Below are 27,756 nucleotides of genomic sequence, written 5' to 3'. Positions count from 1 at the left end.
AAAGATCCATGAAAGGACAAGAACGTGCAGAGCTGGGGACCCCTCTCCTTTCCCTAGTCCTATTTACAGCCACCGAGTTGTCCCAGAAGAAGCAAGTTCCTCTTGACTATCCCTGTCACAATGATGCCTCTCAGGCTTCCAGGTGTTATGTCTGCCTGTTAATTGTCTCCTGGAGCAGAAGCCTGTGAACCATCAACTCCTTGCTTTTATCAGTGCAACAGTACTTTAAGGCCTTAATTAAATGACTGCATTATGCCTTCAGGCACAGCCATGAGCAAGAGGTAATTTATGAATTGCAGAAGTAGCCTTAGGAAGCCAAGTGCCTCAAACACAGCCCTCTACATCACAACAACTTTTTATTCCCCTTGATCTCAAGGCTTGGGTGGACCAGGAATTGCTGCCAATTTATAAAAACAGAAAATTGCATCATCCTTATGATCAATGATTAGTATTTAGGGAGGTGTAATCCCCAACTTTACCCCATGCCTGATTTGTGAAGGGAGAAGACAGCATGAGAAGGGCCACCTCGCAACTCCAAACCCAGCTAAATTAGGGAGGATTCATATTTTTATTTACATTAGAGGTTGTTTAACACACTTGTGACAACACTTCTTGAGCTATCTTTGATTACATCTGATAAGCATAACTGAATTTCATGTTAGAAACAGAGTAACATTCCCTTGAGTCAGCCTGTCCCCCTCACAACAAAATGAGAGCATTACCGAGCAAGTATCTTTTGCACTTGGATGTAAAAGCAAAGCCTTCAGAAATGTAGCGCTGTTACTCACAGCATAGTAAGAGCTGCTTGTCTTATTTTAATATCAGAACTTCAGGTGACTTCAGAATCAGTATGCACACATTCCTTGCACATCTAAAGATATTTTTAGCATAGTATTTCCACGAAAATGAAGCAAGAAATGGTCAGTTTGAGAAGACAGCTGAATGAAAAATCAAAATGCTTGCAGAAGAAGCTTCTCAGTAGTCAAATGCTATCATTTATCCACTACGCTAAGCATGTTACTGTTTGTTGCTGCTACTTCTAATCATCACATTTAAGAGCTCACATTGAGCGATTAAGAGAATTACATATCGTGTTATCATACAACAAAGACTGTTCACTGCTGTCACAGTATGAATGCCCTAATACAAGCAGAAGAAAACAGCAAAATGCTACTTGAGATTAAAGAGCTCACCATTGTTCTAGTAGCTCCAAACTCATTACCGGCCCCATGCACAAAGAAGAAGAAGAGATGTTGAGGTACTCTCTTAGACAACTAGTAATACATTACACTTACCAAGAACGTGATTGCAAGTGTTACAATTCACATTTGTGGCTTTCCTGGCTCTACCACAAAGCAGAACTATTTTCATAGAATTTGGAAGAGAATTATTTGCAAAATCTGGAAGACCAAAATGAAGGTCAGAAATCCAGGCACTGGAATTAAAGGCAAGGAAAACGTTACAAGGGAGCAACCCGATGAATGGCCAGCTCCTCTCCTTTTGCCTCAGGATTATTTGGTTTTATTTGCAAGGCACCTAACAGTATAAGGTGGAAACAAGGACAGTTGCACCTGGATTTGGCGCTGCAACTCTACTGAGCACAAGAGGCAGTTTTAGCACGATAATGGTGCTGCAGATATTGAGATCTTCAGCACACACTGGATCCTGGACTCCTCTAGCCACCTTGCAAACATTTTATTCCTTTCCACATAACTTTTCTTTTTTTTTTTTTTTTACTTCTTTCCAACCTGAACAGCAGCAAACAATATCTAATTCTATCACTTAACACTTGTTACATTATTAAATACAAGTATGAGGTAAATAGCCTTGCAATGTAATTACCAAATGACGAAGCTCCCCATAGTTGTTATTCTGAAAAATCAGCACTGTTTGAGGTCTTTTCTCAGTACACTAAAGACTTACCTGTGAAGGTCCTTAAGCATTAATTAAACAGAGCAAAACACACTTCTGTGTCTTCACAACAGAGAGCTGTTCTCTTGTTTAGACATCCAGAGCTCTTATAATTAATTGGGTTTGCCCCCTCAGAACCATGAGCCTTGAATAAAAGCTGCATGTCAGCTACACTACTGAGGCAGAGCTTGTCTCTCTCTTCTTCCTTAGTCTTACAAATGCTTTGTTTTAGAGCAGCAGGACCTATCTTCCTCCTCTTTGCCGAGAAATCACAGGCAGAGAAAGTGTGTTCAAACCCTTTGGCGCTCACAAAGACTCATAAGCCACACCACTGGCTGGTGAAACCCCATCAGTGTGATGCCTTTGTAAATGCAGTGTGGCATCTGGATACAATGGATAAAGGCTTGGCCTTAGCCTTTTAAAACAATGCTGCCCAGATTCCTCTCCCATGTACTGCTGCTAAGCTCAACCGGGATGGGAGCTTGTCATATGCATGCTCAGGTAGGCTTACTTCTTCCAGTGAGGACTGGTCAAAGAAAAATAACTTCAAAGCCCAGGGGGCACAAAGAAGATCCCAGTTGTCTACTCGACACACAGACCTTTTGTAGGTCCTTTCTTTCTCTGAACTGTACAGTCCCCACAGATCAGAGGATCTCAGATGCTGATAGCATACAAAACATCTCGAAGAGAAATGCCCTTGGCATTCTAACTTCGCACATGTCAATCATCCTCTTTATCACGGTTTCTATTTCAATACCAGCTCACATACTGTCTGACTATGGCCTGAACACTGCCAGTCTCGAAATCACTTCCTTAGCACTGCTCAGGTCTCTATTTGACAGGGAAGGGAAGGCAGCACATCCAATTCCTTTTCTAGGAACTGTGACTGTACTCTAGGTACATTTTTATATATTTGCCTGCCATTAACAATGCCAATATGTGCTTACTATTGTAGATTGGATACAGACTGTGCACAGTATAAGGCCATGCATAAGCAGTGATCTTGGCCCTACAGGACTCAGCATGTGAAACTCCTTCTCAGGCAAGCAATTCACAGGCAGTTCTGCCTACAGAGATTATGTCAAATTGTGTCATCTTCTTTTGATTGTAGCTGGATTCACAATCATATGGGATGCTGGAACATAGTACTAAGATTCTCTGCTCTCTTTACAAAGATGAGGACAGACCCATCAAACACTACTGCTCTTGTGAAGCTTGCCCATAAAGTAATCTTCTACGGGAAGCACACTTTGACTTCTGCGATTCACGTTAAAATTCTGATTGCAGAAGTAGAAAGCATGTAACTTGCTCCATTTGGTTGAGCCACTCAACAGCGATGGATTTCTTCTGGCTTGCGATGGCCCTATATGTGTCTGCTCACCCATTCAGAAAACTCTTATTCACAAGGGCAGTTTGATTAGCCACCGCTGCTATGGTGCCTATTGTTAATTTCCCTGGGAATTTATAAGACAAAGCATAAGCTATCAAGAAAGATCAAAAAGCTGCTAAGAAAAACACAATATACCTGTTATTACTTCTCACCTTGGAGCTCCCTCTGCAATTTCCTATTGTGACAACTGTATTTTTTTTCTTTTTTAAAGTATTAACTTCTGTTCACCATTTATTTGCAACGCAGTAATTAGGGAAGAAAATTGCAGTAATTACCAAATGAAACACGACTCTTTAAAACCCAGTAATTTCAAAGTATCTTACTTGAAACCAGTAAAAAGAAGGGGGCTGCAAATGGATTAGATTAAGTCGAGAGGCAAGATAAAATATCCTGACCATAAAAAAGACCAGTGAACCTAATGATGAGAGCATTGGATGAGAGCAAGGAGCTTTCAGGTGCAATAAATAACTGTAACTGTGAGAAAAAAATTACTATGAACCAGATACTGCGTTTGTGCAGGTGAAACTTATTATCTTGTAACATATGCTGGAGTAGCAAGGAATGGAAATACTACATTTAAACACACAAGGGGACAGAGAATTGTATGCAGCCTGGATGAGGTGCTATGGAATTAGAAAGGTTTATTCCCTAGCAAAATATATCAAGATGTACACTGGGGGAATGTAAAAAAAAAAAAAGAAAAAAAAAAAAAGAAAAAAAAAAAAAGAAAAAAAAAGTTCTTTACTGTTAGTTCCTGTTGATTAAAAAAAATACTATACAGACACCAGTATATCAGTCACCTGAAGATGCCCACCAGGTGGCTGTTGCATTTTCTCTGGCTTTTTGCACCTTAATGCTCGGACCCACAGTGCAAGTCATAGATGTGCGCTTCATTGGCCGCAGCTGACATTTGCAAGCCTTCAGAGCTGCTGTCCTGACAACAGCAACTCCCAGCTTGCTCAAGCCTATCGAAGCTGAAATTGCTGCAGTCACACAAGCAGGTGACAGACAGGAAACATTGTTTTATTTTTTTTTACAGTAAAGGCTCAGGTCTGAAACCCCAGCATGCTCAACTCCCATGGAGTTTGCTGCACCATGGAAAGGAAACCCTAATGCAAATTCTCAATAGCCTGAGCAAGATCTAACAGATGTTATGTGACAACACACAGTGGGATAACTATACAGTCCAGACTGCAGATAACCCAGACTATTTTTAAAACACTTTTTTAGAAACAAGCTTGCAGAGAACCTAAACAAAAACCCAAAAGCAGAGACAAAGGGCATCTGAAAAAGGAAGAATCAGCAGAGAGGATGATTCTGGAGTAGATTTGCTTTGAATCAACTGCACATTTGTAACATCTGTTATTGCTAGTTTTTAGTGAAGTGTATATTGTGTATGTTTCCCCCTGAGAATTGTATACAGTTGTATACAAGAAAATATGGCACTTAATCCTAATCATGACGCTTGCATTCATACCTCCTATGGCCCCAAGAAAGATTCTAAACCTTTGCTAGTCTATATGCAACAATATTAAAACAGGAAAATGCTGTAGCACTTCCTTGCAGCGTGGCATATGGATGTCTGCTTACTGAGCCTGGAGTGAGGCAGGAGACCTCAGGAGTCCTGCAGAACCTGCGTCGCTGCTTTGCTGTCTCTAGCACAAACACACCGAGCATTAGGTGCGTAGGATGAGAAGCTCTGATGTCAGGAAAGCTGGGTTCTCTTTGAACCTCTGCCACTGACTTGCTATACAAGTAGTTTCACTCTTTCCTGACTTAATTTACTCCTCCATAAGATGATGCTTCCTCCAATCCAAAGAAGAGAAACATGTGAGTGTTTCAAGTCCTTTCATAAACTGGTTTTCATAATCATGGGGTTGTTCTTTGGCCACAGGAGAAAAGAGTTCTCTTCTGTAAAACAGCGCTCAAGAAGACATTCAGTACAGACCCTAGCAAAGCTTATTAGCACCGGATAGCATAGTAGTTCAGTAGCAGTTAAATTCCCAGCAGGTAAATATTGAGGCTGGTGAATCTGCCCCTATAGAGGTAAGGCACTACAGGCATGCTTCTGTACTGACCTGAAGGGATTGGACTGAGCAGGTCATCACAGGATTTAGCTCTACTTATTACTTAAGCTGCAATCAGCTGGGTCACACTGAAATTGAAAAGTACATTACGAATTTCTTTCAAAGCATTTGTTCAGATGTGCCCTACACCTATTTTCTCTTAAATCACAGCTAGCTTTGTACTTCAGAAATTCCCAGGCTGTAACCCTGTCACTCCCTGCATTGGGAATCCCACTGAGAGAGCACAGCATTCAGTCCAGCAGCCACAAAGGAGTGAGCCTGAAAGTTAACTGGTCTAACTGGCTGGCTGGAGGTGCCGATGGCCTGGCACACACATGGAGAGCGCTGGGAGGGAAAGGGCTATCTCTGCGGGAGGACAGCTCTTTTAGCATGCAAACAGTCATTTAAAATTAATGCAATTATAACAATAACAGGCACAAATACATAACGTACTGCAGATTCATTAACCAAACGGTTCCTTTAGACCTTCTGTTTGGGTTTCACCAGTCTCAGGGGAATTGTTCCCTGCTTTTAGAAGCTGCATGTAGCCTCTTGGAACCAATTCCATTTGTTGAGATGCTCAAACATGTGCCTGTGCCACCGCCCATCCAATCATCACAACTCTGTAGCTTGAATATTTTAAAATACAACTCGCACTGCCCAAGTCATACAAATGAATTTGCAGGTAACATGTTTCAGTTCACTCACCAGGTCAAAAAGAATCTATAAAAAATACAGTATGTTTTTTTGTGTTTTTTTTTTTTTTTAAGTAATTTTTCTTATTAACCACCACCATTAAGCATGTCTTTTTTTAGCAGTGTTGAAAGCAGAAAGAGAAAGGGCATTGAAGAGAGTCAGGAATAAAGTTCTGAGACCACAGGAGAGGAACAAGCTGTCCTACTGACTTGAACTTTTCAGTTCTAAAAGGAGAGAGAACGATTCCAGGATGAGTTTGCAATAGATTGGTTTTCATGCTTTTTTCCTGTACTACTTCCGGGAATTTTAGTCTGAAAATCAAACACTTGAACTCTCAGCTGCTGTGAGCAGACATCACCTCCAACTAATGGATCTGTATTTGTTCACACACACGACATACGTAGCCTACCGTGTTTCAAAAATAGGTCCTTTACTTGCAGATGTATATTCCAGACCCAAAGTCTCAAATAGGCTCTGAGGATACACAGATTTACCTGCTAGCAAAAGGCCAGCATAAGATGTGCATTTGAGCAGTGTCAAGCTGGTGTGTCAGAGAAAGCGTATGTACATAGTTTGCTCAAACAATGCTGCTGCTGACATCCAACTGCTGGCTGCCACACTAAAACTAAGGAATAGGTAAACGTATTTCCAATATTGTTGCTTTATAGTTTTGCTCGTTCATTTTTCAACCTTCTTGTTACCTTGTAGAACATACCTACCATGAAGAGGGCTGGCAGATACTACTTGAGTCAGCTGCCAGTGTACAGGAATCTTTGTCAGCCTTGACAAGCTGCAGCTTACAAAATGCAAGTGTTTTGAAGGACTAAATTTTTGGTCCGTGGGAAGAAAAAAAAAAAAACTGCTTATTTTTTTCGTTAACTTATCCTTTTAAACATATTCTAGGATCTGAATTATATGACTCTTGCATACCATCTGCTAAAAGCCTGATTCATCTCTTGTTAAAGCCAACAGAAAAACTCTGAATGATTTCAGTAGCTGAAGACCACACCTACCTCCTCTTATTTTCCTTCCAAAAGAAATAGTCCCCTGAGCTGTAATCTGTTCCTTTCACATCTCCACGTCACTCAGTCCTGCTGCCCTTCTCTAAAATATTTCTAAAGCTCCTGTGCTATTTCTGTTTGAAAATATCTAGGTAAAGAAAAAAATCCACTAAATGCACTACCAACTGGGTTTATACTCCACAGCACATAATATGCATAGGTCAGCTAAATCGTTTGTGTATGTCATAGAGATATTATTTAGCATTTCATTGCATCTCAAATGCAACAAATTTATAAAATTTGCAAAAAAGAAATAGATCTGCTAAAGCAAACCCTGACTCTATTTTCCAAACTGCACAAAACCTAAATGGGCTAGTTCAAAAGCAGGAATTTTATCTTTGCACATATTATATACATTTAAAAGGTTTCTACTAAGTCATTTTCTAACAAAAAAAGCACAATATGAGATTTTTTAATCTATCATAGAAGCTCAGCAGACTTTGTAGAGAAGCAGTAATTACAGAGGTGCCTGGTAGCAGTGCTACTGTTAAAGCTGTGTCAGAAGGTTCATTATTAACCCAGTTTTCAGGGTTTCACAGCTCAGTTACAAAGCACCCGCGCACTGGCTTTAAACCACCATAGAAAATCTTGTCCCAGAAACAATTTATTTGGTTATTTTTCCTTGTTGTAAAAGTGCAAAGAGAAAAAGGGAATTATATCAAATTTTCATGCTTATCAGTGAATATATACCAGGGGCAGAGTTAATAATATAAAAACTGCAAATTCTGACACTTTGGGGTGAGGTCCTTATCCTGTCTAAATTAACAGCTAGCTCTCTCGACTGCAGTAGAGAAGGAATTTCAGTCCCTAAATAGTGGAGCACTTCAGATCCTGCTGTCCAGAGAGCTGCTCTGCAAGGACAAGTGCCTTCTCCCATCTAATTTATGCCCTTCTTAAGCCTGTTCCAATTGCAACATGATGTAAGTTTGTTCAAACCCCACTGAAAGATACAGACGTCAATCATTACGCTATGCACTGTCACACTTCTCCCTGTTTTGAGCCTAGCGAGGTGTTTTGATACAACTAAAGATTGGCTGCTTTGAAAGAGATGTTCCAGAGGACAACTGGAAGCCCCTTCCAGAGGCTGCTCACAGCCCTCAAAAGACACTCTTCACTCTGTAATCAACACTAGCTTAATCTTCATGCCCTTGCCAGACACAACTGCCACTGACAGCATAGTAAAATATGTACAGTGCAGGACATGAGTTGGAAGGGCTCTGCTCTGATATTGACTGAGTAAAAGGAAGATTTCACAAACAGTAATGAAACTTTCTATCAATCTTTTGTAAGAAGGCTGAAAATTGGCCTAAGTTTCCCAAATAAAGCTTTATAGTAAGCTTTTATTTTGTATTGACTCTGCCTGTTTATCCTTTGCCTTTGTAAGGTAGAGATCATGATAAACCTGGTTGATCTGCTTGACTGCCACCTCCTCTTTGGTCAGGGAAATCAACACAGCTGTGACTCAGCTTTCTTTTGGCAAGTTTGATTTGCTTTCCCTCAAAAGTTAGAGTGAAATTCAAACAGAAAAAAAAGTAGTTTGAGCCCACATGAAGATTCCCTCTGCTCTAGAACGTGATCAGCAAAAACACTTTTTGGCTTTCAGTTGAGTGCAAGCCCACACCTGAGCCCCACACACCTGAAGTCTCTAGGTGATGTGAGCCTATTCAGCCCCAAACATTTGCTTACATTAGCTAGCCTGGTAACAGGCAGAGGATTTTAGAAATTGCACCTGAAGATAACCTAAACTACCCTGATTGCTGCAGGTGATAACAAGAAATCAAATGGTCCCTCCAAAAGGATGTGGTGGTGAAAGACTGCTTCTAGCAGAGAGGCAGCGCAGACAAAAGAGGGATAGCAATGCCTTAAATAGCACTGGTGATTCTGCTGTGGTTGTCCCTGAACAGAGCCTGAATCCAGAATTGTGCTAATTACAGAGTATCACATATTTATATATGTAAATCAAGAAATCCTAGGCAAACTAAAAGAAAAAGTCCCATCTCTCTACATGCCCATGAAATGCCACGATAAAAAGAAAAAAAGTAATCAGTGTTTTGTAAGTGAAGAGGGCTGGCCCATTTCACCTTGGGCAAACACCTTTATCAACAGGAACAGGAAAATGCACCTTTTAGAGCTCTCTAGGTTAACGTAGAGGTTAAGAGGTAAGAAATCAATTTTAGCTACTATACAAGAGCAGCTACGGAAAATTCCTTGCTGCAAAACAAAATCTTAACAATGCATTTGTATTCTGTTCTGAGGAAATATTCGTTCATCCTTAAATCTTTGTAGCAATTAAACGGACAGGACAATCTAACACGTTGTAGGCATATTATGTTTTGGTGTGGTAACTGCTGTTCAAATGCTGCCTGACAATCCAAGGGGGTCATCATGCATCAGCTTGTGTTGGTTCCAGCTATCTCTGGAGTAATTCAGGTTACGAAGTGATGTCACTCCCAGGAAGTGCTGTTCAGTATCTTGGACAAACAGCAAGTTAGTAGGGAGACAAACTGAGACTCTGACATCTCTACAAGGCCCTGATGCATCCTGATGTGTTCCCACCTGTAGACTTATTCTATGGGAACAGAGAAGGAGAAGCAGAAATGCAGTCATATAATGTAAACCTGTGAGGCCTGTGCTGGACAACTGCATCATTAAGATACTTTTCTGCATGCAGATTGAATTTTGAAGCCAGAGGAAGGAGAAATAGATGCATGTGAGACCTTCATTTCACAAAAGCAACTTCTCCAACTGTTCTGCCTGCTGAGTTTAGGCGGACCCTCAGGAAACGAGAGCCATTACCATGAGCTGCCTGGGAAAAGTCCCCAGTGTTCATCTACCACAAAAAGATTATACTTTTACACAGAGTGTTTTTTCTCTTTGTGTTTGCACTTTCCACATTTTCTACTTCTGCCATTCAGAAGTCTCTTTTTGGGGGAACATTGCTGGCAAGTTACAATATCCACAGCTTAAACTCTGATACGTGTGTCCCCCATCTTATTTCTATCCCCAGCTTCACCTCATGCTTGTAACACAGCAGCACTTTGCTTCATAACCAAAATCTATTTTGTTTCTCATGATGCAAATAAATGACTTTTATTTTTAAACTCTATAGGTGATATCATGTGTTTTATTTATAATTATTATTTCCCCCGGTATTTTTTAAAGTTATTTCTCATTATTTTTTCTTTTTCCAAAGGATGGCAATCATTATTGAACTTGTAAAGCACCCCAACCATGCAAAAAGAACAAGTCAATAAAACTTAGAGACCTTCCTTGAATTTATTCAAAATTTCACTGGGATATGGTCTTGAGCAACGTGCTCTAACTGGACTTGCTTTGAGCAGAGAGTTGAACCCCCAGAGCTGCCTTCCTCCCAAGGTTATCCTATGATTGCATTCACAGCTTTCTTAAAGAAGTCAGTAAAAGGAATCAAGATAATCAGTACATGCAATCTGATCACATAAAGCTTCCTTAAAATGTTCCCTGAGTGGATGATGAGAAGGCATCAGACCTGTAGCTCTTATTCTCAGGGACGAGTCTAGAGCTGCAAGTGAGCCATGACAGCTCATCCCAGGTAAGTAAACACATCACCTCCCTTCGCCTCTGCTTCCTACCATCTCAGAGGTGAACAAGTACCTGGCAGATGCACAGGCCCCACCACCAGGGAGAAGGGTCTGGAATAAATGCTGCTGCCTACCCTTAAAGGTCTCACTGTAGCAGCTTCTTTTGATAAAGGAGGCTTGAAAAAAGTCCATCGGCAGAACATCTTTTAAAGAGAGAATGCATAATGAAATCAGCATAGATAATTTAATGAAAGGGGAAGGACAAAAAAAAAGCATCATTATGGAGATTTAATTAAGAAACAATTACAGCAAAAGTATCTATTTCAAGTTATTTTTAATATAAAAACTATTAGCACTGAGATATGGGAGGAAATTACACCTGTTATTAATGGGGTAAGGTGAACATATGAAGTATTGAAAGGGTTAGAGAATAGCTTGGAAGTATAAAACCCAATTCTTCTGAGGCTCTCAAGATCCTATTACCAATATTAAAGACATTGCAGAAAGACGGTTCTACTGCGCAAAAGTGTTCAGACCCTGCAGGGAGATATTAATTTATCCTTGCTAACCTCCTGCTCTCTGAATAAGTCTATTCTGGATAGAGAAAGTGCTCTTGACATCTAGGAGTCCCATAGCAGGAAACCCTGGACCAGGACTAAGACAATGACAGGGCTAGATTTACTAACTAGTTATAAAGAAAAGGGAAATATCAAAAGGCTCTCTGCATCATTTATGCTCTTTTTTATAAACCTGATGAGTTACTACAGCAGTACACCACAGGGATAATTCTGCTTTTTGAAGCAGGTAAAAGCCTCATGGAAGGTCAAATACATTGGATGAATGTTGCCATAACCACTACAAGTCATACGGGACTCAGTGGCTGGCCCAAACTGGACAACGACATAGCAGGGCTACAACCAAATTTCTGTATTACGTGAAGGGATTTATCCCCCTTTATACTGAGATTTTCCTGTGCCACATCAGACATTTAAAAAGAGCCCTTCAGATGCTTTACCACAGCCGAAAGGTATAAAAGAGCCTTGCAGCAGATGGGAAGAAGGTTCACTGCTTCCATAAACCAAGAAAAATGTTGTCTTTAATACACACACTCCAAGATCTGTTTTGATGAATTACTTTCAGAGCAAAATTTAACAGGATTACCAAAAAATCCATAAAATCCTCCAAAATTGTAAACGGTAAATTACTGACACTGATCTATTTTTTCAGACCCTTAAACTAGACATGGACTCCGTTAATAAGCAGCCTGCTGAGTTTGCTCTCTCAGGCAAGCTCTTGATGCAGCTCACCCTTTATACTTAGTTTCCCACCTTTGGGGTCCTTATGCCCTCCAAAATCAAGAATGTTCAAGTTCAATGGCACCTGAGACCTTACAAGACAGACTCCTCGTCTCCTGAAATATTTTGCATACATGAACTGAACTTACATCCTTAATTTTAAAAACATGGATACAGTGTGTGTTTGTCTGTTTATTTATTTATTGTAACTAGTAAGAAAATTTCTGAAACAAGGCTTGGCATCTCAGCACTCTATTGGAGTAAATCTGACCTTTTCATTCATGTGCTGATAACCCTTCCAGTCACAGTTGCTCCCCATTTCCACTGTCTTCATCTTCCACATGAATCTCGTTTTTGTTTTTCTACAAAGATAAAACCACTTGTGCCAAAATCTGCACCTGGGCTCTCTGTACATGCTTGCACACAAAATGGGCTGGGCCTGATGGCACACAGGTGCCAAATGCAAGCAGTTCTTTTTGATCTCAGTGGGGATTTATTGGCTTGTAGCAGCTTCAGAAATGCGTCCAGTAGAAATATTCAAGGCAAGAGCATAGGGTCCCTATGCAAGAGAGAGGGAATCCATCTTCCAGGGCAATTCTAACAACTCCCTAGACAGCATCATCCAAAAGAGACCTGCCAGTAGTATTTCACAGTGGCTAAGACTGATTCATGAATTAGAGATGACATTGTAATCTCTTGCTGTCAGCAGCAGAAAGATTATCAATCACAAAACATTATCTAAGTTATACTGATCCATTAAAATAATTATATGACTTCAGCACCCATTGTGCAGAATACTAACATGCAAAGTTCAAAGAATCAAAGCAGTGTCTGTTCATGCATTTTTCAGACAATGGATGAGAACAATACAGCTACTAGCCACACTACTGGATTTCAAGACTCTCTCTTCATCTCCTCAAGTACATCCCTGAATGACACCAAAGTGAAAAGAGATAATGCATTACACACACAGGAGTTCTGAATCTAAAGCAAGTACAATGTGCCTGAGCATATCGCTGATGTGCTTTATGTGATTTGAAGAGCAAAACAAACATGGATGTGAACCACTATTTTCAAAATTTGGCACCTACAGTTAGACTGCTGAAGACCCCAAATGAGCATGTACTATTTCCTGTGATGTAATGCCAGGTCCTGAGTGGTTTGATGGCTTCCTCTTAAATTATTCTATTCTGGAGAACAACCGCATAACCAAGAAACAGCTCCACGAGTGCTTAAGGATATAGGCCCTACCCAGTATCCTCAGTGGGATCTGAGCAGAGGTAGTGCAGTAGATCTGATCAGAGCTTACAGCTGCCCACAAATTTTAACACAGGGGCATGGAAACGCCAGGGCATTCCCAGCTCCTGACAGCTTCCAGTGGGAACTGTTGTAAGGAGTGCATAGCCTCTTTTCAATCTCTTCACAGTGCCAGCACTACCAGCTGCCCTCCCATCCTTACCTGTTTCTTTTAAAGGGTGCTAAACAACAAGCTCGGAGTAAGACGAGCTCCTGTTTACAAAGAGTGAACTCTGACAACTTTCCCCTTACCTTAGGATCACATGAGCCTGAAAAAAGACCAGTCCTCCCAAACAGTCACAATCTTCTTAGTGCCCTCACAAATCCCCCAAGTTAAGAAAGGTAGTCAAGTTAGGGGCTGAGCAGATGTGTGCAGGCAAAAAAAAAAAACAAAAACAAAAAACAAAAAACATAACAGGGATGAAGAAAACACTGGGATAAATGAAGGAGAAGAGAACAGGAAAGGGCTGTACTTTTCCCCCCTTGTTGTCAATGACCTTCTACCCAAGGTCTGAAATCATGTGGCATTGAACCTCACAGCAGGAGGCACATCTGGTGCCACAGGTAACACTTTGCATTAGCTTGCAGCTGGGATTCAGTCATCCTCACCAGTCTGCACTGTTCTTCCAGTCTGGGTGACAACGTGCCAGGTTGAGCTGGTGGTGGACCTTACTGTCTGTGTGTCCAGAACATGGGGTCACCTGGCAGCTCCGAGATGACAGCATCCTTCTGCCTACTTATGAGACAAGACAAGCTGCAAGGGAATAACAAGGCTGAAACCTGCTGTGTCAGTCTTATGTTTAGTGAGTGAAGCAACTTGACAAATCTTTGTTGTAGGTAGAGGGTCAGTCAGGCAAGACCTGGGGTGGTGGACTGTGAAGGAAGCTACTGCTGTCGCTCAACCTGACAACATCTGGGAAAGAAAACAAGCAGAACCAGAATATCCATAGCTGGCTTAAAAAATATGAAACAGAAAAGAGTGGAAAAATCCTGATTCTTTCAGCACCACCTTTTCTCAGGCATAAGCCTGAGTGTGCAACTTTGATAAAGACATAATAGTCCTGCAGAAAGCCTCTGCACTCTTTACAGCAGAAGAGCTTTCAGAAGCTCTGTTTCTTAAAGAACAAAAAGAAGAGAAATGCACTGTGCAGTATGGCACGTTTATTTTCAGAGTACAACTTTTAACTAATTCCCAATAGTGCAGACTGCAAACAGACTACAGACAGCCTAAAATACCAGATGAGACACTATGCAGGGAGCAAGGAAACTGAAGTCTTATCTGCGGTTGTAACCCATGCAGTACAAGTCACTTCCTTCACTCTGTGCTTCTGTTTCCATCCCTCAACTTTCAGTCTATCTTCCCAATCTCAGCTTTCAAACCTAGCTATCAAACATTAGCATTGAACATAGTACCTTCAAAAAATGGTCTTAGCTCTTTAGGAGAGGAAATGGCTTAGTATATAGAAAAGAAAGAAGATCTGCTGTGCACAGAAGACACCAGACATTACCATATTAAACAAACAAACAAACAAAAACAAAAAACCACACACAAAAGCAACAACAACAAAAATAATACAAATCTGAAAGTTAACAAATGAGACTAGATCTGTTGGTCCAAGTTGGACCAAGTCCCAAATGCTCCAAGGTTCAGTGCAATTAGCACTAAAACTTTGGTTAAATGTTACTGCTGTTCTTCACCGTTGCCTCGAGAACTACAAGATGTTCAGTCTCTGATGCACTGATACAATGGCCATGCTTGTTTAGGGTTAAGTGGCTAAGACAGAAAGCTGTGGTCTCTGTGGCTGGAAACTACAGCTCAGTGAAGACAGACTTGCTTTACCTTCAGCATGCCTGGGATCAAGCATTACTTCTCATTTAAAGCTTTCCAGTTCACCTTGAAAGAACTTTCCAAAATTCCTATTACCAGCATATCCAAGCTCTCACATCAGTCTGAGCTTTGTGCACGTAAATATTTTGTAATTTCTTTCAGCAATGCCATGCAAAGCAGAGAGCAGGCAGCATGAGGACCAGCCAGGCTGTCCCAGCATGGAGTCACCAAGCACACGTGCTGCAACACAAAGCGTCCACTTCCCTGTGTGGGAACAAATAAACAAACAGCACTGGTCTCCAAAATAAAAACAAAACATATCCAAGAGACAAAATAAGTTTGGCAAAGAGAGAGAAAGATGAAGAAAACTCTGATTTGCAGACACGTCTCACAGTTAAGCTACCACAGTTCAGTCATGCAGGAAGCCGAGAAATCGCTGTCTGAAGTCTTGTGTGGATTGACCTGTTTTCGTTCACGGCAGGCTGCTAGCTACAGTCCTGGCACAGAAAGACTTTGTAAGGCAAAAAACAACAGAAAATGAAATGATGGCAAAGATTAAAGGTTCAGAAAAGGATCCAAAGGAAAGGGTTCTTAAGTAACCACGACAGCTCTGAACTGGGAAACAGGATCAGACTGTTCTCCTGTCCCGAAGCTAAGCCTGGCACAAAGCTGAAGTGCTATGCGTGTGTAAGGTAGAAGACAACCAAAAGGCACCAATAAGACTAGTACGAGTGGCAGGGAGAGATGCAAGCAGTAAATGTGCCTTTTTGGACACAAGCCTCTTTTGTTGCTTCATATCTGGTTTTTGTTGTTGTTGTTTTGTTTTGGGTTTGGTTTGTTTTCCTCTGACATTGTTCTGCTAAATAGTTTTCCAGTTCCACCATCTGTGGGTTCCTGAAAGTTGAAGTCATGCCGCATGTTCTGATTTGCTCAAAGGCACAGCAGGATGGACTTCCAATGGCCTTATCTACATTTTCTTCCTTCACACTTTCAGCAGGGAAGTGTACGTGATTTGAGAGACGCCGGGGCAATGAAAATGAAGACAGGAAATTATTTTAGAGGGCTGGACTGGTCAACAGCCTGTCCAGAAAAAGGAATAATTTTCAACGATTCTGGTTTCATTAAAACTTTTGTTGCTATGACTGTGTCTCATTTGTTTGGAAACCTTTGAGGCTACTACATCCTTCAGTTCTTTGTGCTTTAAAAGTGGCCTTAGGTCTGCCTAAAGCAATGTTAAACAGATTTTCTAGAGGAAGCCCCAGATGGAAGGGCTGGTTACACATCAGTTCTGGTTCATCTTTCTGTTTGTATTCCATACATGCACACATACATGGTGTATATTGACAGTGACACAGGACATTATTTTTCCTTTGCTACCTTTTACCTGCAGGTGTACCAGGATCTCTCAGACCTCTGATTTGTTTAGTTGCATGGTCTTTTTACCATTATGTCCCTACTGGTTCTCAAGGTCAACAGGAATAACTAACTGTATTTTCTGCTCTTTGCAAGGCCTATCATCTGTCTTTGCTATTGGCTTTGATAAAAATGCAGCAACAAGAGTAACAAATTTAAACAACCAATTGCTGCATAAGTTTCCACACTTGGAAATCGTTTTCTCAGTTGCCACACAGTAAAACAATGTACAGAAGACTAGTAGATTAACAGAGGTCCCCGGTATTTGACTGTCTTCAGTGCAATTCTGACTTGTGTCAAAACTTTTCTCATCATTTTAAGGATATGATGGTTTGATACCATGCTTACAGGAAGACGCTGCATCGTACCTCAGTGAAATGGTTTCTTGCACTCTCTCTTTGTATTGCTGTAGAAGCCAAAAAAGCGTGCCAGAAATTCCAATGAAGTAGAGCATGTTTGCTTTCCTGGAAAACCCATTATTGGCTGGTCCTTTCACTGCAGTGCCCTCCAAGCCTTAACACAAAGTACACAACCCTAGTGGCATGCAGGCTTTCTTCCCTCCTCCTTCCTCTCCCCAGACCCCAACCATTTCATGTTTACAGGGGATGGTTACTGTTTATCGCTGGCTGTCAAAAAAAAAAAATTGCTAGACTTCTGCAGAAATGCAAAACTGGCCACAGTACGACATTGCCTCTGCAGCTGTTAAGGCTTTTTGTTTGCTGAGTATTAATAGGAGATGAGTTCTGTTCTGCTTGCATTCATACTGTAATTTGGAAGCAATTCCCTCTCTGGCTCACACCAATTACATATCTGTCTGGCAACATTATATTGCAATTTTGTGATATGCAAAGTGGAAAGGCATATGCCTCTCTGGGAAAGATATTAGTACTTTCCAAGGTGAAAACCTAGATCACTACAAAACAAACACAAATTTTAAGTGGCTACGGTATCTGAAAAGGCTGTATGGGTATATTTCAAGAAATTATCTTTGTTCTGAAAAGTGAGGGCTCCCTAGGTGGTCTTAAACCATGCTATCAGCAAATTTGAAAGCAACACCTTTACCTAACTGCCCCTAAAACATAGAAACACATAATAAAAAGAGAAAGCTATTTGGCATTGTTATGGACCCACCACACAAGAATGATTTCCCCAGCCTAGTGAGATTTTAAATATACCTGAACAAGTAACCATGAATGTATCAGATCGGGCAACACACTGAGCAATTGTGAAAGTACAGCTTAAGCAGCTGAGAAGCATCTGAAATTGCAGAATTTCAGCTTTATACAAGCACAAGCAGTGCAGTTTACACAAAAAATGGTTTCAATTTCTTCCCATGTGTTTCTTTGTGTCCTCCACGCCTGACACGTGTCTACAGATCTCTCACAATATTGCTAGTCGCTTTGCCCATAGTGACAGCATGTGCACAATTTCCATCTACCGTGGTCCTCCAGGTCAATGGTTTTTGCCTGTAATGGTCATTACAATTAAGTGTGATAGAAGATTTCTGTTGTGATAATCTACCACCATGAAGAAAATACCTTCCAGCAATTTTTGCCTTTACTTACTGCTATTCCAGATCCTAGATCACTGCATACACACTATTGAGTATCTGCAATGATTAGATGTTAGTTTTCTGTTAAGTATCTAAATACTGGTTTTATTTATAATGACTGCAGGTTACACAGTTAGAATGCCATATTTCATTTTCTTATTAATTTTCATGAATAAAGGAAAGAAATACTATCTCTATTGGGGAACATTAAGGATTTTGAACAAAACGCTTTCAAACACATGATATATGCCTACAGATTCAAAATGTAGAAAATGAGTCTGTATTTACTTGACTCCACTAATAAAACTTTTTTTTTTTTCATATTACTGGGAATTTCACAGTTGGAAATCAGCCAACCTTGAATACCTGTGATTTTCAAGTTCACTCATATAGCTCTTCAATAAATAAATAATAAAAAAAACCCATACATTCAAAAATGTCTTTTAAGTTCTTTACTTCAAGTGGCTGGCAACTTGAATGGTAATTTTCTTGAGCAAGGTTGAAAAACACATGATAGGAAGTACTGAAGTTCCCACCTGTTGGCAAAAGAAAAAACTCAACTTCTGAGGCTACTGGACAGGATGATCCCCATGGTTCCCTGCTAACAAGTCTATTTTACCTCACAAAGTGACACTACTGAAAATGTTAAACTCTTCTACATTTCAAGAATAGCTACCAAGCCAGTCTGTCTTAAGGTCTTGGGGACTTTAAATTCTCTATGTAGGAGTTTAAATTCCATATGTAGGACTGATTCTTCATTTGGCCACATTATGATTTCCCCTTTATTGTGGCTCCTGCCAGCTACGATGGGCCAAACACTGTGGTGTATACCTTTATCATCTACATACTGCTTCAGAAAAGGTTAACTGCCAACATTGACTCATACGTGGTGAGCAGATACCAAAGTGCAGATATTTACTGGCAAAAGTAAACACAGAACTGAAGGGTTACCTTTGCAAGTGAGAGTTCTGTTTTAGTTCTCTGTTTTACAGAGAACTAATGATATACTTAGTAAAACTCCATCAATATCCACTTAAGGGAAGTGTAACACAATGCATAGAAGAAAAACGTGGACACCTTGAAAATGAATTGCCGTGTCTTCGTTACCTACTACATGTCTTGACCACTAGTAAATAAAAAGACTACCTAGCTCAGGAATTGCCTTAGCAACAGATTAACAGAAAGAACACTCCAGCTAGGAGAGTCACTAGCACTTGCTTATCTTTATACACTTCCCCAGGTCTCCACCACTGGCCATTTTTGGAGACAGGACACCACGTCAAGTTAACTTTTGTCCAACATAGCAATCCTTATACTGCATTACCACTAAACATAACCTTGTCCTGTCCTCTAGGCTCTCTCAGAAAAAGAAAATATATTTCTGAGATTGATTTTAATGACCACTGATTTCTGATTCCTGCAAATGTTACAACATCCACGTACTCTGCAAACATGCAGATGCAATCTCTGTCCAAAATACAAAAAGTCTGAAAGAAGGTGGTCTACGCAGGTGCCTTTGGATAGAAAATACATGAAGTATATGAAGGCACTGCAGTTTTTAACATAATGTTTAATCAACTACAAAGCTGTGTAATTTTCTGTAAAATTCTCAACAATGAGCAGGAACCCTCTAATATGCCTTTACATAAATATGGTTTACATGCATCAACATTTTTCACTGCTTTAACTTCCCACTTCAATAGTCAAGCAGCTCTAAGGTTATCTACGTGTGCTATTATTTATTACTGCCTACTTCATTTTCTCCTGTTTTAATTTTGGACAGGGCAATAATTTGTCCTCGATGAGTGCACTGGTACACAATCTCAGGGCTGAGATTCAAAGCTTAATGATGGCAGCATAACAAATTACCAAGAGGAAAACTCGTCAAGCGTGAGCTGCCCAACTACAGTGTAGTATGACTTAGTTTTAAGTGTCAGTGAGGAATGGCTATGCTAAGCTGCATTTTCTCACATTAGGGCAAGTGAAGAATGTACATGCAATCAATTAACAACAGCTACTATGTCTCAGCTAACAGGAGCAACTTATTAAGCTGCCATAATTCATTGCATAGTTGAGCTCTTAATGAAATATGGCCCACCTGAAGAGGCTTTCTCACATTGCCTCTTTCTCCTCTGCTGTGGATTAGGGAAGAAAGCTTCCAGCAGCCCAGTTTCACTCACACCTTTTGTCAATAAACTGAGATACTATGGCATTTTCAAAACCCTGTTCTGCTCCTCCTCAGACTTCTTCAACAGTTAAAAGAAAGTGTGATCAGTCTCACAGATTGGTAACTGAAGCTCAAAGCAGCAGCTGCAAATTAGAATCTTGCTTTAAAGGTTAGATCCTATAATGCATTTCTGTTCCAAAAACGGGATAACTAAAATCAATGTTCTTGTATATTAAACAATTTCCCATCAATGTATTTTTTTTAAATAAATGATGTAAACAGCCTTATCATATCCTGTGGATCTTGTAGACAATTCAGCAGTTCCCTTCAATTCTTTAGAACAATATTCTCAATTTAACTTAACACTAGGAATTGCAGATCATCAGCAATAGCTTCATACTGAGAAGCGAGAACCTGTTTCTAGGATTGAATTTCTGTAAAATGTCTGCACATAGCATCCTTGCTAATACCAGATGCTTGAGGTCAAAGACAGAGATGAATCTAATCAAGTATAATTCATATCCTTTCTAACTCCTTTAGAATTTAGGTCATATCAAAGATTCCCTTGATTGCCCTCAAATTCAGACAGCTGTAAAGAGATACACCTGTCATGCAATTTATATATGCCTCTACATGACTTCTAAATTTTGCCCAGCAGACTGGTGTAGATCACCAAAAACATTAATTACAATTGAAAAAGTGAAATTGTTGCTTGACAGACTTCTTCACACTTAACTCCTTCTTAAAGATAAATGTAGCTCTTTTACTACGGATATTCTCTATAAATCTCAGTCCAGTCTTTTGAGTACGCTATTTCTCTTCTCCAAAGAAAAGCGCATGTTTTCTTTGGGGAACTTAGAGACCACAAATTCCATTCATACTAGCACATGGTAACTTTAAAAGAGGAAGAACTCCAATGGTCAGGTTCACTTTGATCAGGGATGTGGAATGACAAAGTCTGGAAGTGTTGTTAAATTACTGTACAGGGTACATAGTACTTTGCAGAAGTGAACTCAGTGTCTATATATTTTGGTCGCTAAGGGAGGATTGAGGGGTGGAAAAGGGTTACACTGCATTGCATCAGACATCCTGCATAATACATGAATACAATGAGGAACAATTCATTTGAAATCAGTGTATTTTGATAGAAGTATAATAAAGTGCAGTTACATCAATCTAGATGATTACCAGAACTAGACCCCTTTTTAATTTCTGAATCTATCCAAATCTGATGGACCCACCAGAGGTTTTCCAATTAAAAGTCGGTGTGAATCCTCCTGGAGTGAGATTACGCCCCCGAATTATTCTTCTTCTTAACATTTTATTAAAGTCATTGCAGCTCACTGCTAATGACACAGTATAAATAAGAGCAAATTGATTAAATACTTATTTATAGCTGTATTAAATATATATATATATAATGTAAGTCAATAGCCACAAAATTTATTTGCTTGTAGAAGCTATGTTCTTCTACTCCACAGAGCATTTCAGTTCCTCTTAACACATTCAAAGTTATGGTAACATTTTTGGCCTTTCCTAAAGGATATATTGGGCATTAGAATATCATAGGAACAACCTAAGCAGTTCAATAATCTTTCTGCAATGGTTGAACTGTACTGTAGTAAAATTGAAAAAATACTTACGCTCCACAAAGTAAGAACTAGCATCAATCTTCCAGACAATCTGACCACGATGAGAGCCATTGACGCCACGGTTCTTGTAGTCCAAAAAGTTTTCGGACAAAACTTCATCTATGAACAAAGAAAATGGTATCATCAACTGCCTGTTATGACAACACACAGGGCAGAGTCAGACTAAAAATATGTTTTTGGATTTACAGAACATGCTATGGTTGCTAGACAGCTTGGCACCACATGCTAAGAAATTATTTTTTTTCACTCATTTATATGTTAAATAACTGCAGTGCTTCTTAAAATCACAGATTTTTTGGACGTAATTTTAAAAGACACATCCTTACAAAATTCTCAAACATGAAAATATGTGGCTTAACACAGATCAATCCCTTCCTAATTAAAAATAATTGTCTAGCTGGAATAGAAAATGATAGCAAAAAAAAAATAATCCCCCTTTGCACTAGTTTTTCCCGTAAAAAAAAAATAAATTAAAAAATCAGAGAATAGCAGTGTGTATGCATCTGTGCTACACTCACTATTACCATGACAGAGGGGGTTATTCGTCTACTGTAGTAGACAGTGAACGATATTTATGTTTAAAGAATTATTACACTAACTGTGTACATTCACAGACAGCACACAAACACCTCTCAGCCTTTAAAACCAAGCTACTAATGACGAAGTGCTGTCCACTCAGCATTTTGAGACACCTAGAGGTTGTTAGACTATCACGCTGAGTTTCAAAGATGTCTGGATCCACGAGTAATCTATTAAAAGTTGCTGACAGCTCTCAGGCTGAATGCTGAGAAAGCAACCGCCTTGCATGCAAAGGGCTATGTATAAATAACAGTAGGGCAAGGCAGTGAGTCTGAAAAGCAGCCTTCTGATGGTCCATGCTAATTCATTTTTAGTTTGCTTCCAAGTTTCATTTTAGACTGATTCAACCAGCTCTTTTTAAGAGAAATCTGCAAGCCCTAACCAGTACAGTTGCCAGCAAACACACCCCGGCCTCAGGGCAAGGGTCTGCTTCTTGTCCCTCTGTCATTCAACAGCTAAAAGAAGGGCCTGTGAGGCCCTGCCATGACCCATCCTCGCTTAGGAGCTTACACTGGCTTCCAAGCCAACAAAGACGCACATATTGCCACCATACCAGGACAGTACACATGGTTTTGATCATCAGTAAATGGAATCAGCACAGCAGAAATAAAATAGACATTTACAGAGCATTTGAGGAGAGTGGGAATTGGAGGTAGAGGCCTATGACAGGCCGGGGTGGCTGAGCACTCTGAGGGCTGAGGCGGCGGCACTGTTGGCTGTGCCGCATCTCCCAGCCACAGCCTCACTACTCAGTGTCATGGATCTCACATCTGCACAAAGCCAAAGGCCGAGCTCTGCCTACGGTGACCAGAGAGCAATGAAGGCAGTTTTAACTTTGACAGAGACTTGTAGAAACACACTAAATGAGTCAACCATGCTGTCGAAAAAGAGCTGGGTGGGCGCTGCAATTCTGTTCCAAGGACAGTTACATTAATCATTGGTCATGCAAAAACCTAAGGAAAAATATGATCCACTAAATTCAGTATTAAAACACATCAACTATATACACCATTTCATTATCACATAGGTCTGTGAGAAAACGAAGATGATGCCACCATGACAAAAGGACTCCACGTCTAAGGATGGAGTGATGCTGTGACAACCCACAGAGCTACGCAGACCACATGAGGCCATCTCTGACCAGGCTGCTTGGAGGCACAGAGCAGCACGAGGTGGTGCAGAGACATGAAAACAGTGCCCAGAGCCAGCATGGCCACAGAGCTTGCCATTTCTGCACTCATGGTGCTACCGTGAATGCTGTGCCTCTTGCCATGCTGATACAGACATTGAAATGACCTCCAGAAACAAGACAAACAAGTAAAAAACAATAGACATGTGGCCAGAGAGGTCTGTCTCAATGGGCAGGTTTATCTGCCATACAGAACCAAGCACAGTGCCTTCAGGAGGCTGCTGAACAGCATACAAAGGACAAAGTCAAGACACTCTAAGAACAACATATTCAACTATATATGCAAAGGTTAAACAGACTAGACTTTTAAATTGAAGGAAACTACACTTTCACCGAAAGAATAAAGCAGCAGGCAAATGTCAATGTTATTGTTTCAGTTTTACATAGTTGTGCTCTCCAAGGAGAAAGATAAGTGGGCTACCAACATGGAACTCTTTGGTGCCACTCTCGAGGGATTTACAGAGGAAATCCTTTTAAAGAGGTCATTAATGATTGCAATGGATAATTATAAACAGCAATGCCATCTACAATACATTTTCCCTTTGCTGACTTGCTAATTGTCAGTAATTATTTCACTAGCTGTGTTTCCTGCTCTGTATAGAAGTGGAAATTTTTCAGCACATTCACACAGTACTTTCCTGTAGTAAACCTTCAACAGTAAAATCCTCTGGTACAATTTCTGTTCTTCATCTGTTCTTCTTCTTTATAGCTAGTTTTGTCTTCTTTTAAATGTAAAATCACATACAAAAGGGGCAGATAAGTATACATCTTTGACTACTTTAGTAAGGACCATCCTGGATGCAGATTATCCAGTATTACCCACATCATTCTGTGGAAGCAGGAGCACTTATATACATGCAAGGAGATATAAACGCGTGAACTGACAGGAAAAATGCTTTATACTTAGAGGTGAGCGTATACTAAAATGTTGTGCTGAGTTGGAGCTTTGAAACTGACTGCATACAGAGGACATCCCTCAGCTCAGGCTTGCTCGTCTCCAGTTTCATCTCTCATGACGTTTATTTGTCATATTTAGGCTCTGGAAGCTGCTGGAGATGCTCCAACACCTGCCATGTGATTAAGAAGCATGGATAATTACTGTTTTTCAAGATATACTGTTTACAAAATACCGTGTTGCTTAAGGAGGGTTAGCTGAGCTAAACTGGGTGGCTTTGCTCAACAAATCACAGACATTTTAGGCCAGAGTTTAGCGGCACAAGAGATCCCAGAATCAGATTTAAAATGCTGTATTCATACGTACTATCTGTTGGGGCCAGCTGGCTTGTACACTGGATGGGTTGTTGTCTGCTTCCCACAGCTGGCATAATGGCAGTATGAGCTCTGTGTCACACAATCTCTCTAATTTGACTGAGATGTCAGCTTCTGCCCATACCCGAACCAAATCACATTTGTATTACAGCCTGAGCCAGCAGGGAAGACTGTGGAAAGCCGTCTCCTTCTTTTTGTAGCAAACAGCCAGAACGCCTGGCAAACCAAGCTAAGAAAAAAGACCGCTCTGCATCTACATGTTCAAGGTAGAAGGAGAATGAAGAAAAGGAAGAAGCAGGCTGGTCTACAGTTACAGCTGACAGGTGAGAATATGGGAAAGATGGAACCAACTGTTCTCACCAAGTAACATCTGCACGCTGTCTCCTGCTAGGAGATGGGAGTGTACCGAAAGCAGTGTCCAAAGCAAAAGGTCAGGTCACACAGCATGTCAGGGAAGGGATACAGACAGACTTAGTCATGCACTCACAGCTTGCAGACAGCAGCCACTGATGAAATACAGGCTCAGGCAATAGAAAGGATGTCTTAAGACGAGTTTCCCACAATCTGCAATACACAGGTCACCCCAAGGAGGAAGAGCAGAGTCTTTGAGTACTACTCTCCAACACTACCCATTTTGTGTAGATTACAAGAAAAGAAACAAAAAACAGTATTTTGGTCCTGTTACTTTTAGCTCTTATAAAATAAAGAAGCTTGTTAACTGAAGTGTAAAAGATCAGAGTAAGGATGAGATAAATTTATAATACAAATAAAACATATTTACAAATCTCATGGCTTAGAAATCCACTGTGTAGGTCCTTCTCACAACCAGATGTAAGCCCTGCCTGTATCTTTTGAAAAGCTAGGTATCTCCTCTTTCCAAAGAAATAAAGCTTATTTTTAGTTAAACAGAAATTTAAGATAGTTGGGATTTTTAAGCCAGACAAAATTTAGGTCTAAAAGTACATACAGGTCCAAAAGGGAAATCTTTCTCTTTCACTTTTTGAAGGGAAGCATCTCTGAAAGGTGAAAGACAACGGAATATTCCCTATCAAGGAAAAAATAGCAGTAGTTGAAACTGTTCAGGAGGATGGAATGTATGAATACCTCCTATTGACCTGATTTGGTTGGCAGGTGATACTACTCCAGACCTGTTATTCCCCAGAGATTGACACTGCATTTGTAGCACATTGAGAAATAAAATTGTGCATGGGAAATACACAGCTGTTTTGTGTACTACATATACATGCATGTGCTTGTGTGTATATATATATATATATATATCAACAACCCATCATATATAAGTGCACAGGTGATAGGGTATCTTAAGTAGAGAAAAGCTATGTGCAAAAGAAAAAAATATTTTATATTTCTAGTAATAATTCCTATAACAAAGGAACAGAGCTTAAAAACATGTTGTACCTTAATACCCTAAGGTAAGTGGTGAAATGCTTCATTTCACCTCTACACAAAATGAAGCACACAGCTACCGCTGCTCCCTTTCGTATATTTCAGCCAGCAGCTAATGGCTTTTGACATTTTTCCAATGAAGCATTGTAATGCATCTCCCTCCCTCTATTTCTGAAATAAGATTAACATTTACACTAGCTCTTTGCTTAGCTGGCAATCCCCACTGCACAGCCTGGGTTTGGGCCCACTTGACCAAAAGCAAACACTTTGCAATCACCCTCAGATCTGAGGCTGCATTTCCCCAGATGGAAAACTGGGAGCTAATTTAGAAAACTGCCAAGTGAAGGAGCATTCAGGATGCGCTGCCCTTTGAACATCAGCTGGAGATGGGGACCGCGTGGGCAGCTGAGTCAGGCTGGTGGGGGAGCTGGCAGAAGGTGCTCTCTGCCTGCCCTGCTCACAGAGCAGGGGAAGCGGCTGCAGACCCACAAAGCTGTCCTGGGGTAGGAGCAGAGGCAGCTGGCCTCTGGCACCTCGCACGTCACTGGAGGAAAAAGGGGAAGGTGATGAACGAGCATGCACCGGGCTGCAGGGGCCTGAGAAGCGGCTAGAGGGACCCAGGCACTCCAGAGGCAAATATTAGCATGAGCTTGGGAACCAGCAGCGATTCTGACAGACTGCTTGTCCTTACTGAACCAAATGCATCCAAGCACAGCCATTTACCACTAAAAATATTCTGCACTGTCACTTCCATGCTGAGAGATCCCCACATACTTTACAAGCGCTATCTATAGAGAGATAAAGAGCCATCACCAAAGAAAGCTATCTTTCCGATGAAAGACAGTAACAAATGAACAAAAACCATGCTGTTCTTCAGAGGAATTAGGGAAAATGTTGATAAAGGCCACCCCGCAAAAAGGTCTGTAAAATATCGTAGGAACTTCAGTCTCTGTCAGCAGCCTACACTAAACAGACAGGACCTCTGTATTTGAAAGAAAGCATGTCTGAAATTACCCCAGATAAACAGAGTTGGTACCTCTTCCTCAGAAGGACTGATGTACAAATTGCAAAGAGCAGAGAGAACCTTATGGTCAGTTTGTGTTAAGAGGGAGGAAAAGAAGAAACAATGCCCCTTCCCAAACAGCGTTTTGCTGATAAATACGATCTATCTTTCCATGTTCTCCAAGAATAGTAACTGCAGAATTTAGAATAACCTGGGGTACATTCAAAGAAACAAATACCTAACATGAGAGAGGAACACGATGTCAGACAGGTTCCTGAACTTGGTACAGTATTAGTCTCTTATCTGTCTTTAATTTGATTTAGTACTGCATATCACAACACTTGCTTTCTATAAACTTCATGCAATTATTGCATAAAACTAGAAGCTACACTTCATGTCTTCATCCCTTATGAATAAGAAAT

At 40.5% G+C, this 27,756-nt stretch overlaps 1 protein-coding gene and 1 long non-coding RNA gene across 12 annotated transcripts in view; both read right to left on the bottom strand.

Annotated features, from left to right (window-relative positions):
* Nucleotides 1–27,756, bottom strand: part of HECW1 (HECT, C2 and WW domain containing E3 ubiquitin protein ligase 1) — a 268,810-nt gene that overhangs the window by 150,894 nt on the left and 90,160 nt on the right. For all 11 annotated transcript variants that reach the window (XR_014580687.1, XM_083826824.1, XM_083826828.1 and 8 more), the window contains one exon: nt 21,879–21,986. Coding sequence is in view for 10 of the 11 variants with exons in the window: in XM_083826824.1 (XP_083682950.1) it covers nt 21,879–21,986 (108 nt within the window). In the remaining variant the exon portion in view is untranslated. The remainder of the gene's footprint in view (nt 1–21,878; nt 21,987–27,756) is intronic.
* On the bottom strand, nt 1,715–21,872 carry LOC310895437. Its single transcript, XR_014580688.1, has 2 exons — nt 3,454–21,872; nt 1,715–3,365 (listed from the first exon to the last, which is right to left on the bottom strand). It is a non-coding gene; the product is annotated as an uncharacterized lncRNA (long non-coding RNA).

Source organism: Anser anser (assembly GCF_964211835.1).
Source record: "Anser anser genome assembly, chromosome: 2".
NCBI classification, from domain to species: domain Eukaryota; kingdom Metazoa; phylum Chordata; class Aves; order Anseriformes; family Anatidae; genus Anser; species Anser anser.
The sequence above is the reverse complement of the archived record's forward strand: the minus strand, read 5'-3'. Positions and strand labels throughout refer to the sequence as shown.